This window comes from Trypanosoma rangeli (genome assembly GCF_003719475.1).
Source record: "Trypanosoma rangeli strain AM80 chromosome Unknown Tra_15.4_contig_00059, whole genome shotgun sequence".
Classification (NCBI taxonomy): Eukaryota; Euglenozoa; class Kinetoplastea; order Trypanosomatida; family Trypanosomatidae; genus Trypanosoma; species Trypanosoma rangeli.
This window is the reverse complement of record NW_021705803.1, coordinates 53,817-66,381: the sequence shown is the minus strand read 5'-3', so window position 1 is coordinate 66,381 and position 12,565 is coordinate 53,817. Positions and strand designations below refer to the sequence as shown.

Sequence of the window (12,565 nt, the reverse complement as noted above, 5' to 3'; positions counted from 1 at the left end):
AGGAACTCCTTCGTGAGGATTCCTTCAAACTCTGCTGGAAACATTGGCTTCAGAGACACAGGCTTCCCCCAACTGATAGCTGCGGTTGTCTTGCCGTTCACAGCGGACTTCTTGACCTCACCAACGACGAGAAGCGGTTCCCAGTCGCTCCCATCACGGTGCTGCGTCCAGGAGTTTCGTGTCTTATTGACGCTTCCCACCAGGACGTACAGCTTGTTCCCCTTCACGATCACTGTGGCGTCCATCACACGGGAAACGGACGATGCGCGGCTGTTCTTAATCGCAATTTGGGTGTTCCACGTCGCTCCATCGTCCACGCTGTACTTGACAGAAGTCTCAATGAAGGAATTGTCGTAGGATGTTTCGTAGCGGGCATCCGCAATGGCAACCATCACCTCATTCACGTTAACAAGGGTGAGAATGCGGAACGAGTGAACTACCCGCTCCCTGACCGTGCCATTACTGTCCTCAAGTGGCACTGTGGAATTCTTCTGCTTAAAGAGTTCAACTCGGCTTGATCCGGGCGCCAAGGCGCTGGCGGGCTCGCTGGCACAGGCCGAAGCCGGCAGCCAAGGACTAAATACTTGCGCCGCAGCGCGCACAACGGAAACGCCGCGCGTGATCGGTGCGCAGTTTGTGGGGCCATAGGTCTTGGCATAATAGACTAATGGGTGGTGTTTTTTTTTGTGAGAAAAAGTATTGGCAGTGGCGCTGGGCAGGCCTCGGTGTCGCTCGAACCTGCCACGGTTCACATTAATAGTTCCCAACGCGAGGGAAATTCTGGGGCGAAATTTATGGTGCTTTGAAATTGTATTGAGAGTGTTTTTTTTTTTTAGTAAGCGCAGCTTGTTTTTATGGTTTGACGCCATATTCAACGAATAATGCCGATTTATCTACCCAATTTTCACTATTATTCTTTTTGTTTTTTCAAACACCTTTTTATATACATATATATATATATATATATGTTTTGTTATTATTATGTTGAGGGTATTGGGTGTGGTGTGAACTATTATTATTACTATTTGAGTTATGTGTGATTTGTTTTTTTTTTGTCTCCTGGTTCTGCTGTAGTTAATTTCAAGTAGGCAAGATGAAAAAGAAATATCTTTCTTTTCTTGTTGTAATTATTTTCGTTGCTGGTCAGGTGCATGGTGATAAATGTCGTGCTTATACAGGCAATGAAGATGAATATATGTCCTTGGAGTACCTTGCAAACTATGGAAATGTTTCGATGACGCTGAGTAAAAGGGAGGTTACTCTTGGAGTGAGTTTTTGTCGGCCAAAAAATTTTTCTTCTTTTTCTGAGCAGTGTGGTTCTGGATATATGATTATGTACGAAAAGGGTTGCGAGGGTGTTTTTGTTTTTTCAGGGAACCTGAGCCGTAAAAACAAAACACTTTTCTTCACACTCCGATCCACTCAAAAACTGATGGCGAATGTATACGTGGATTGCGACGAAAACTTGATTGATTTACGTGTCTTGTCTGCTACTGAAACAGGGAACATGACGTACGAGTTTCGTCTCGCATCCATGACTGTCTGCCCCGGATATAACCCATCTGGAAGTGACAACTTTCTCTCGAAAGGTTATATTATTGCTATTGTTACAGGAATTGTTGGAGTGGTTATTGTTGCAGCCGCTCTTTTTCAGTGGAAGTCTAAAAATCGTTCAGATGAAGATTATAGTCAGCTTATTTAGTGAGTCATTTTATCAAGGGAGTTCCACGGAGTTTAAAAAGTAACTGCTTTGGATGGCTTTGTTATTTATTTATTTTTGATGGCAAGTGTTGTGCGGGGATTGTATTGCTGTGGAAGTTGCTTTGGATAACAGTATCTTTGTTTACTGCTTTTATAGAATAGTTACGTTTTTATCCTTATTTATCTTCATGCATCAGGAGAATATAGAGTTATGTGCGTTTTTTTTGTTCTGTAGAAGTATTTATGCAATAAAAGGTACGAGGTTCATATTTTGGGGATAATATTTTCCTGCATTGTCTCCTTTGTAGTGAGCCTGCACAATGCTACAAAGCGGAACTATGCCTTATTCGACCACCATGAGATTTGAAGGCGACGCTGACACACCACAAAATTCCGTTCTGCTAGAAATAGTTGTAGCAAGAGTGCTACCCTTGGATATTTTTGCTGACTCAGGGTGGTGTCTTATTGGTCTATTTGTCAGCCCGAAAGTGTGGACCACACAAACTTTTTTTTTTTTTTTGAGGACACTAGACCCCAGCTTGGGGAGAGAGATTAGGATGACGCTGGATGCGAAAACGGTCTTTCCTCATGTCCATTATTGTTGCTTTTGGTGATGGTTTCCCGGATTCATCACCTGCAAATTGCAGTAATAAGTTTGCATACACTGTTATTTGATCAGCATGCTCTGTCGACTTTGTTAATTCTTTACTTACCAGCAAAAGTGTAACACCGCTGGAAGTTTATAAGATGGTTGATTCGCTTTCAGACTTCATAAGCGTGACTAGCTTAGGGTGCCACCATCCAAGTAATGATTTGTTTTTTTTTTATCTACTCAGAATCGTTTACGGGTTGCTGAAGTTAACTTTGGGGGCGCCATTTTGAAGACAGAAGGTACCAGTAGTAAAATGAAATTGTTATTTCAGCATCTAATGGACCTGGTAATGTTTTTTTTTTTTTTTGAAAGGAAGGAAACCCACTGATATGGAGAAAGAAAAGGAAACAGGACCCACAGCAAATTTCTCTTAAATTTTCATTTAATTGTACTTTACATGGGTGGGCTCCAACCTCCTTACTTAATAAAATGGGGGCAGAAGAATATATGTTTTTTGATTTTATTCTCCCTTATTGTTGCTTTGCTATTCTTTTTTTTTTTTTTGTGGTTTAAAGGCAGTTTAGCATATGGGATGAACTTGACTCTTCCTCTTGCCAACTATGATCTGGCTCCTTATGTAACTGTCACCAGGGAGGGTGGTAATAGTTCAGAAAGAAAGGCTTTTCCCTCAGTAACGATTTCACCTTCAGGTGATTGGGTTGTGGTGAATGATGAGCTTCAGGCTGTCCTGTGTAGCTTTGAGACCGGAGACAAGTACCGTTTACATGGAACACTGTTGTTCCGACAGTATGGGTTTGACTCGTCGATGTTTTGCCTGTTAGAAACTAACGGTGCTGTGAGCTACTTCAATTCTTCACAACCTTCGTTACCTATTCCGCTTTTGGTAAAAAACTTGCATGTTAGCTGCGGCGGCGAAATGGTTCATGTCTCTTTTTCATCATTTGATGGGGTTGTATTGGTGTCGTCCAATTGTTGTATTGGATGTGTTCAATTTGATACGGAAAAATCTGCTTTTGTGGGACACTTTAGTTGTTATAGGAAATTAAGTGGTGTTGTGTGTTGTGGTATAGTCTCTGACTCGTCGCTGATGGTTGTTTTGACAAGAGAAGGCTTGTGTGGAATAGTAAACTTTCGTTCTGGTGTTCTCTTGAGTGTTTCTAGTCATGAAATTTTTTCTGAACTGGGTCTTCCATCTTTTCTTACACCCATGCTTGGAGTGAAATCTGGCACTGTGGATGTTGTGGCAACTTTTCCAGAACGTGGAAGGATACACGTCTTTGTGACCTCCACATCACCACAAGAGATTGAAGACGAGCAGGAAAAATGTTTCATAGCTACAACTTGTGAATCCCATTTATGGAGCTCAGGCGCTCAGTCATATCTAAGAAAATATGGAGCATCTTTTATTTTGGCTTCGGTGTGGCAAGATATGATTCAGTTTTCACTTTGGCAAGACACCAAATTATCTGACACGGCTTTGGTTGAAAATGAAATGAGCGTTCCGTATGTATCGGGTTTTTGGGTGGATGACTTGTTCGTGGTGATACGCGCAGATGGCATGGCGCTTCCATTATCGCTCTGCTTGAATGTGGAAGGGTTGGATAGGATTAAAATTGTGTCAGGTAAACCTATCGAACTTGCATCTTGTTCCAGTACCCTTTTATGTGGAACCTCTAGATATTTCCTAACTTTGACTTTGACAAGTATGGAGTCTTTATGCAGTGGGATACCAGGAACAGTTACTGTCACTGATAGTAACAATCATAGACAGTTTTTGCAATTGTATGAAAATATACTGGATAAATCTGATATTTCTTTAATTGACATTATACCATTTGAAGATAATATTGCCGTGATAAATGTGAAACGTTCAGGTGAGTGTTTTGCCTTGGTTCCGTGTGATTCCCAGTTCAAATCGATATTTTTGGCTCATGAAGAGAAAGCGGATAAAGTTACTTGTTGTTTACTTTATAAACGGCAATATATCATTTTTGTGATGGGGTATGAGCACGGTAGCGTACATGTGTGGATTTCTGGAACATTGAAATGTATTATTCCCATGGCGCACACAGGTGTTGTGGACAAAATTGTCCTTTTGCCTCAAGAAAGGAGGTATTTAGATGCGGACTTTGTCTCAGTGTGCACAGAACGTGGAACCGTTGTAATTCATAACTCCGAAACGTTTGAGTGTACTCGTATTTTGCAGTCTCCATGTGCGCCTCTTACCAGGCTTGTTTGGGATCCACAAACCCAGTATGCGTTTACAGTTTCAGGTAATGTTGGGAATCTTTGGCATGTACCCACATGTCGTTTGGAGCGGGTCTTTCACAATGTTTCAGCCGTCACCGAAGGCGCAGGGCGACGAGATCTGTTGGCTTCTTTTGCAGAAGTTGGCGCTGTCACAATTGACCGAATTACTATTTGTGGGAGAATTCACTTTTCATTAAGAATGAATGTTATTCCTCTAATAGACATATTGCCTCAACACAAAACAGATGGTTTACCTCCTGCATGCCGATTGGCATTGTCCATCTTGTTTTCTACGTTAAAGTGTGTTGATTACAACTTTCAGGGACCGCGTGATTTACCAGAAGCAGGATTCAATGGGAGTAGTTTTTCCATTTGTACCGTCTGTGCGGAGCAGTCTGCAGGGTATCTTCTTTCGGTCGTTCTTTTTGCAAGAGCGCAGAAGAATTCTCCGGGAGTTAATTATACAATCTCCATCTCAGAAGTCCAGGCACTGAGTGACTGCCTTGTGAGTTCGGGGCGGATTGAAGCCCCACCAAGGCCCGAAAAGGTCATTGTTCAAGCTATACCTCTTCTTCTACAGGTGTCTGATGCAGCCAAAAAAGACATCCGGGTATGCATAAAGGCGGCCGCAGAAGGAATGATGGCCCCACAATTGAAAGATCTTTTTAAAAAAATATTGATTATGTCTTCAGAGGATTTATCAGTTCGTCATTGGTTTAACGTTTCAACTAGCCTTAGTGAGCTGGATGTGTGGTGCTATGGATTCTTTGTTCGAATGACCTTTTTGGGTAGCATGCCGCGTACCGATGAAATTCTTTGGAGGTCTATTTCAGAGGGACTTAAGTCCGACGTGCCCCGTTTGACGCAGTTATTGAGTATGCGGGAGGGCGAAACTTGTATATTGTTGCTACTTCAGACTATCAAAGAATATTATCAAGAGTTAGTAGAAATTGCGCTGGACGATTCTAAAACCGTTGTAGATGCAATTGGCACGTTAGCGTTTGAGGGAGAGAACACTAATGGTGTCTTTGCCATTAACACTCTCATGAGTATTGCAAGTGTTGAGGGAAAGGATTTTATTGAACATCGTGTCAAGTCGTGGTACGATGAAAAACGTTCATGGAGACCTCGCATCATCACCTTTTTTGGTGGTTTCATTGAGTTTTCGCCGCTTCAATCGTATGATGCCTTCCCAATTATGACGGAATTTCTTCTTCGAGCTCTTGACCCTCACAACCCCAACAAAGAAGAACGAAGGTCATGTCTGATGCCTGTAGCGCAAGTAGTTCGACGTGCTGTAGAATACTTGCCGAATGTTTCGTTTCAACAGCACCTGCAGTATTTAGCGGTTGGCAACAGTGACGGTGTCGTACGCGTTATTAATATGAAAACGACAGGCATTGTCGCCTCATTTGTTTCGCACCCGGAGAAAATATTGTGTGTCGCCTACAGTGGCAACACTTCCACTCACGACATTGCTGTCTTGAGTGAAAAGATGGAAAATATAAAAATATGGCATGCGACTCGTTCAGTGGGTTTGCTGGGTGTGATTTTTGCGGGTCACCTGCCTGAGTTTCAGTTGAAGTCCACTGTCGATATTCCGCAAATTAATAAGGAAGGTCCCCCTGAAGGTCCTGATCCCTTGCTGATGATCACGAAATGTAGACTTCGATGGCTTTCGCCACATTGCGTGGAGCTGAGCTCGCCGTGGCATGACAGGATTCAATTGACTGTGCGGTAGCAATTTTTGTTGCGGGTGATAAGTTATTTGCACTAAATTTCTCTTGTAGTGCGAGGCGGAACACAAAATTGATGATTTTGACCACTTGTACATATCGTTTTCTCTCAACTGTCTCTTTCTCTCTTTTTTTTCCTCCCTTTTCTTTTGGTTCGTTCGGTCCATTTGTGATTGTTGTGTGTGTGTGTGTGTGTGTGTGTGTGTTTAGGGGTGTAAAGTAAAGGTGCGATGTCGGAGGCGTCGGAGCTGCCTTGGCTGGCTCGATTGGTTAATCATGTTCTCACGCCAGGCTCTGCCCTTTCGCCAGTGGTGTGGATTACGTTTAATGTTGTAATGGTCGCGCTCTTTTTGTGCTGGCTATCGCTGGTCTTCGCCATGCCTGACAACGTTCACATCTGGGTGTTTGGATTTCTTGGAGCCGGCTTAGCCTTTTTAACAAACTGGTTATTTAAAGAGATTTTTAGCTCTGAATCGGCTGAGGAGACGAAGCACGAGGAATTCACGCCCGGCACGGCGGAATCACATGAAAAGAAGAAGGATTAAAAGAGAGGGTAAGGGAGAGAGCGGCGGGTACACCACGTGGGGGGGGGGGTCTGGAGAACTCGTGCTTACAAGAAGCAGAGCTTTCTGCCCTGACCCTGTGCGTTACCGCGCTGAACACATCCACTAATTTGTGGTGGTGGTGGACGCAGGGTGTTAAACCACGAAAACGGCAGAAGGGAGAAGGGTGGATTGAGGGAACCTGTTTCGTCGGAGGCCTCCTCTAGTATGTGTGTGTGTTGTGTTTTTCTTTTTCGTTTGTGGGTGTTTTATAGCTAAGAAGACACCCATGAAAAAGAGGAGAGGTATATATAAAAAAAAAGTGGTGTGGGGACGTCCTTCCATTGCAGGCGTACAAAATTGTTTGAAACACACCACGCTTCTGTTTCACGTTGGTTTGTCTTCTTCTGCTTGCTTTATTAGTGGTTGTGATGTTGGCCACAGCAAGGCGGCTCCCTAAAGCACTCTCACCGTACGCACAGGCATTGAAGCATGTCGCTCTTAGGGGTACAGTGGCCTTTGGGCCGAGCGCCAAAGAAATGGAGTTAGATATGTATCGAAAAGGCACACTGCCGCCCGACTATCGTCCTCCAGTGCAAGGAAAATGGGATGACACCATTGAGCGCTGGGCGTACGCCTGGCAGTTTCCAGCTGAAGAAGAGCAAGAAGATATTGTGGGCGCGGTGGAACGCAACTCCTCAGGCATGCAAGCCTTGCTAAATTTCGGCAACAGGTTATTGCAATCCCCGCCATCTACGCAGCCGCATTCAGGAAAGTGTTCCAAAGTGTATCCCCCGATTACTGGCGTATTGAATAATGAGTTGGTGGAGCTGCTGCCGCCCTCCTCTAGCTACGAACACTTGGAGCAGGCTGTGTCGGAGCTCATAACTTACAGCGATACAGAATCGACTTCGCATGGCGCGATGACCGCAGCAGAGCTTGCAGCAAGAGTTAATGTCCCTGTGGCGTACATCGATGATAGCTCCGAGGTGAGTAACGCCAGCAAGGAGCTTGCGGGCATATTAGAAGACTTTGGCCTAGAGTACACGGAAGAGGGGTTGATCATCGTCATCTCAGCTCTTTCACGGCAGCAATACACGTCAATGAGTCGGGCGGTTTTTGATTTTGCATGCGCTGTGGGGCTAGGTCCTTCCGCGGAGTTATATAAAGCGTTAATGAGACACGCTTCTCGAAGCGGCGATGTGAATGCGTCAATGGCCCTTATAGAGGAAATGAAGGCGAAGGGAATCACACCACGTATTGGCAATTGGCATGAACTCATGCGAGCTTTTCACCAGGCGAAGGACTACCCCGCTGTGATCCAAATTGTAGATAACATGAAAATGTACGCCAACATTGAACCAAATGAGGTCACCTTCGCTATCCAGCTAAAGGCTCTTGCCAAAGATTCCTCTCAGCTGAACTCGCTCGCCGAATCAATTCAGCTTTTTGATCAAATGGAAAATGTTTATGGCTTTATTGCGTCACGTCCGCATTACGATGTTATGATGTACCATTTGAGCCAGAGCCCTAAACCAGAGATGCGACTTCGTTGCGAAGAACTGGCACACAAAATGGAATTGATGGGTATTGTGTGGAACGCCACCACCTACCTCAACCTCATCCGATCGGCTCAGGTGGTAGGGGACATTGCAGCCGTGGAGAGATACCTGAGTAAAATGCGTGACGACGGAGTTGTGGTGGGCATTACACACTTGTCATGGGCCATTCAGGCACATGTTCAAAGTATCATTCGTATCGACTATGCTGCAATGCGGGAGAAGGCGGAGGATCCGCTTCCTCTCTGGCTTGAGCATCTTGAAACATGTTTTGGTATTTATAATTTGGTTGTCCGACGTGGCTGGACGATGCAACTTCCATTTGTCAACGCCCTTCTTCGTTTGTGTTGCCAGGCTACAATATTGGCTATGGAGCACACACCAGACCAAACAACGACGATTGGGCGGTTTGAAGAACAGTCTAACAAAATATGGAATCAGACATTTGAGGAGTGGCACCTTAAAAAGGATGTTTACAGCTACGAGTGCTACATTGCCCTCTTGGCGCACCAACAACGTATTGATGAGGCAGAAAAATTGTTTCAAGAAATGGTTTTAAAGGAGGATTTGACCCCGTCTAGAAGGACGTACGACTGCCTCATTTTTATGCACCTGTCCTCTGGTGAGGAGGGAGGAACTGCGAGGGCGCTCCGGTACTTGGAGGCCATGGAGCGCGCTGGCATTCAAATCAGACCGTCTTTCCTTAAGAAAATTGTGCGTGTAAACAACGCAGCAGGTTACAAACGTGATATGAAGCGACGTGCACGGCGCATCATGCAGGCGAGAGAAGAATATCTTGCACGAAAGGAGCATAACTATGGTTTTAATGAAGAGCCACCGTCGACGTCGCCGGTGGATGTTGGCGCAGAGGGTAATCCTGTGCTTACCCCTTTACCAATTTCGGCGTCCTCCACACTTGCCTGGTGGGAAAACTGGAAACGAGAGACAACAAGCAAACATGAACTGTTCTCGGAAGAGAGTGCAGATGGCACCCCAAAGGGCGAAAATTTTGAGGAAAAAAATGATGCTTTGAAGAAGCTTGGCATTATTTCTGCATTTCCAACCAAAGATTATCTCCAGCGTCTTGACAGGCAAAAGCTGCTGCCACAAATTCGCTCAGAAGAAGGGGAAGTGACTGGAAGCCTTTGGGCAATGGACGGTGGGGAGTTTTCGTACCCCAAGGATGGCGGTGGCCCGCAAGGGTGGGGTATACGACTCTGGCGGGAACGGCAAGTAGTCAAGCGGGAACACCAAAAAATCCTCGACGGAGCAGAGTCAGTTCCGCCACTCTCAGCCCTTGGGAACGCGGCGCGGACCGCTGACATCCAGTTAGATATCGAGAGAAGTGGCGCCCAGACACCGGGGGAGTTATCGGACTACCGTCAATACCCGGATCATCGCTTTGACACCGGGGCGCTAAAACCAATTTTGGAGACGGCGGCGGATGTTCCTATTTCTGGAGAACTGGTTTGGCAAGGAGAGTCCCGTGACAAGTTGTCGCCCTACAAGTCCGACGAGGAAATAGCGCTTGAAAACGACAATACGTTCTTCTCAGAGTTGTCAGAGGACGCCAAAGAGAAGATGAACGCAGCTGTGAAGGCTATACGGATGAAGGAGGAAAATACTTTGGACATCAAAGGGAAGGGTGTGACCCGACGCTCCAAGTACGATTACTTGGAAAAGTGGCGCGAGATGTACCGCCATGGTACTCTTGAGGTTCCCGAAGGGCCCACACTGCGCTTTGGTCGTACTTCAGAAGACCACAAGGATACAATGGCGTCCTTGGTGCGTGAATGGTATCAAAGAAATAAAAAAAAGCCGGGCACTTTAGACGACATTGAACGGTGGGAAAGGGATTCGCAACGAGAGAAGGAGGCGTCTGTATCACGAAGGGCCCTCAAGAAGAGAAACCGGGTAAGGCGTCATCACAAAGAGGCGTGATAAATAATGGAAAAAAAAATGGTGTTTGGGAAGGGAAACAGGGTAAATGTGTGTGTGTGGGGGGGGGGTGTTTGTTTAGCCTCGCTACTACCAGCAGGCTTGAGGTTTTTCAACTTCTTCCCTATACTCGTCCTACTGGTTCCAGGTTGGAGTATGTAGGAGTCTACCAATAGGAGTGAGAATGTGGCAGCCGCGGCGGTTTCATTACCTGCTCGATATCCCCTACGGAAAGGTGGAGTGATCCTCGATAGCATTGTGACACTCTGTAGGCAGAGAGACGCGGAGGCCGTTTTGGATTTAATTTACGGAGACGTAAGCCCGGTAAATACCTCATGGCCTTTCCTGCAGTGTCCATCTGCGGTGACGCAATTGATCTCTCCAGGTCCCCATTATTTTATCGCATGCGAGTATAACAGAATTGGCGACTGCTCCTGTTGCCCTCTCTGCAATCACTACGTGTGTGGCGATAAGTTTGCTAGTGCTCCTTCTGGGAGTTCAGGGCCGCTTCGGCAGCTGGAGTCAGCTGCAAATCGTGGTTTTGTCAAATATGCCGTGGTCTATTACGGGAAGGAGTGTACGGCTTCAGTGGACACCTGGGAAAGCAACCAGGCCCACACAGACAGTAAGATGGATCTCGCCGTAATGCTCAAACACCGTGTCAAATTCGCTAAACGAGAATTGTCCTGATTTTTCTTCTTTACGCGAAAAGCGTGGCGTTTGGCAAAGCGCCCATGTGGGCATTGTGGGCGTTTCATCCGGTTCCTATTATCTTCAGAGCTCTTTTTACATGAGTGTTTTTGTCCCTCTTGGCGCACTGCCAAACACGCCAAGCGCCACGGGAAGGTTCAACGGAAGCCTTGCCTCAAGGCCATTTGGTTTCGAGCGTCATGCCACGATGACATCGCTGGATCTGGGCGAACTGATGGTTTCCATAGGGGAACAGGTATAGTCCACGGAGAACAGTTCCCACGACTGTTTTTTCGAGGTATGTTTTGCTAAAGCTGAGTTTGTTGCGGAGCGGATGCAGGTGGTTTCCCTGCAAGGTCTTTCTTTGCACTGCAGAGCCGTTGGAAGCAACAGCCTGCGGCGTTGATGAAAGCAAAAGATCATTCACCGCCTATAGAGGCTCCTGGAGTGGGGCGAGCGGATGGCACAGACACGGGGACGCCTCTGGAGGCTTCTCAACTTGACGACCGCGTTGCTGAGGCGAGGGAGCAGCGACCGCCGTCATCACTAGTGGAAAAGGAGTGTCCCGTGGTTGATGATTGGAAAACGGTGTACGGCAACGATGGGAAATGCCAGAAATGGACAGCACTGTCTTGGAGCATCTACGGGTCTTGCCTTTATTGCATTCGCTACCAAAAAAAAAAAAACTATCGGCGTATAAAAGAAATAGTTTAGGCAATACGACATGCAGCTCAACATGGACAACTTCTATTCGCTAAGGAATGAGGACCAAATGCTTGAGCTTGACGATGGCTCGACCGTGACTGTGTTGGAACACCTTGTTTCTGCGTACGGCGATCGTCGGAAGATTGTGGTGCACATTGCACAGGAAGCTTAGTGGAGCGCATGACACTCAGTGGTCACTACTCTCACATGAATATGCCTTGCCCCTCCTGAGTTACACTTTGTGCGGGTCACAGACTTATTGTATGAAAATTTATAAACCAATTTGTGGGTCTCGGATGCCTTTCATCTTTTTTATGGGTATGTTTTAGGTTCATTTTATTGTGTTCAATATTTTTATTACGATATGATCGACATTTCAAACTTAATTTTGGATGTACAGCCCGAAGTTGTGCAGTGGCGCCGTCACATCCATGAAAATCCCTACCTGGCCTACGAGGAGCAGCCGACCGCAGACTACGTAGCGAGCATCCTCACCACAATGCCGGCGGCCCTTGAGATAAGGCGGCTGACGCCGAACAGTGTGGTTGCAGATCTCCGTGGCGGAGCAGGGGAGGGGCCCATGTACGCGCTGCGTGCTGACATGGACGCGCTTCCGTTGCAGGAGGAAAGTGGTGAACCGTTCAGCTCAAAGCGGCCTGGCGTGATGCACGCTTGCGGCCACGATGCACACACTGCAATGCTTCTCGGAGCTGTCAAGGTCCTTTGCCAGGTGAAGGACAAGATTTGCGGCACTGTACGGTTTATCTTCCAGCACGCAGAGGAGGTGATTCCGAGCGGTGCAAAGCAGCTTGTACAGCTTGGTGTACTTGA

At 46.3% G+C, this 12,565-nt stretch overlaps 7 protein-coding genes across 7 annotated transcripts in view, besides 4 other annotated features; 6 read left to right on the top strand and 1 right to left on the bottom strand.

Moving 5' to 3' along the window:
- The window catches only part of TraAM80_02567 (sialidase), a gene marked incomplete at both ends in the record, with an annotated part of 1,002 nt that extends 133 nt beyond the window's left edge, over positions 1-869 (bottom strand). The window contains one exon of the mRNA XM_029379566.1: positions 1-869. This exon is cut by the window's left edge and continues 133 nt beyond it. Within this exon, the coding sequence (XP_029240626.1) occupies positions 1-869 (869 nt within the window).
- A 71-nt stretch (positions 870-940) lies between these two features.
- Positions 941-967: a microsatellite.
- Positions 968-1,093: 126 nt separating this feature from the next.
- Positions 1,094-1,702, top strand: TraAM80_02566 (uncharacterized protein; the record flags this gene model as incomplete). The annotated part of the gene is made up of 1 exon (XM_029379565.1): positions 1,094-1,702. One exon carries the CDS (start codon positions 1,094-1,096, stop codon positions 1,700-1,702), a length of 609 nt encoding a protein of 202 aa, XP_029240625.1.
- Positions 1,703-2,803: 1,101 nt separating this feature from the next.
- Positions 2,804-2,857: a sequence feature (A-rich).
- Positions 2,858-2,885: 28 nt separating this feature from the next.
- Positions 2,886-6,305, top strand: TraAM80_02565 (uncharacterized protein; the record flags this gene model as incomplete). The annotated part of the gene is made up of 1 exon (XM_029379564.1): positions 2,886-6,305. One exon carries the CDS (start codon positions 2,886-2,888, stop codon positions 6,303-6,305), a length of 3,420 nt encoding a protein of 1,139 aa, XP_029240624.1.
- Positions 6,306-6,477: 172 nt separating this feature from the next.
- Positions 6,478-6,506: a microsatellite.
- A 24-nt stretch (positions 6,507-6,530) lies between these two features.
- On the top strand, positions 6,531-6,845 carry TraAM80_02564 (uncharacterized protein; the record flags this gene model as incomplete). Its single annotated transcript, XM_029379563.1, has 1 exon — positions 6,531-6,845. The coding sequence occupies one exon, from the start codon at positions 6,531-6,533 to the stop codon at positions 6,843-6,845; it is 315 nt and encodes a 104-aa protein (XP_029240623.1).
- A 223-nt stretch (positions 6,846-7,068) lies between these two features.
- Positions 7,069-7,113: a microsatellite.
- Positions 7,114-7,273: 160 nt separating this feature from the next.
- On the top strand, positions 7,274-10,342 carry TraAM80_02563 (pentatricopeptide repeat-containing protein; the record flags this gene model as incomplete). Its single annotated transcript, XM_029379562.1, has 1 exon — positions 7,274-10,342. The coding sequence occupies one exon, from the start codon at positions 7,274-7,276 to the stop codon at positions 10,340-10,342; it is 3,069 nt and encodes a 1,022-aa protein (XP_029240622.1).
- A 1,092-nt stretch (positions 10,343-11,434) lies between these two features.
- TraAM80_02562 (uncharacterized protein) lies at positions 11,435-11,743 on the top strand (the record flags this gene model as incomplete). Its single annotated transcript, XM_029379561.1, has 1 exon — positions 11,435-11,743. The coding sequence occupies one exon, from the start codon at positions 11,435-11,437 to the stop codon at positions 11,741-11,743; it is 309 nt and encodes a 102-aa protein (XP_029240621.1).
- A 355-nt stretch (positions 11,744-12,098) lies between these two features.
- The window catches only part of TraAM80_02561 (amidohydrolase), a gene marked incomplete at both ends in the record, with an annotated part of 684 nt that continues 217 nt past the window's right edge, over positions 12,099-12,565 (top strand). Inside the window, one exon of the mRNA XM_029379560.1 lies at positions 12,099-12,565. This exon is cut by the window's right edge and continues 217 nt beyond it. Within this exon, the coding sequence (XP_029240620.1) occupies positions 12,099-12,565 (467 nt within the window).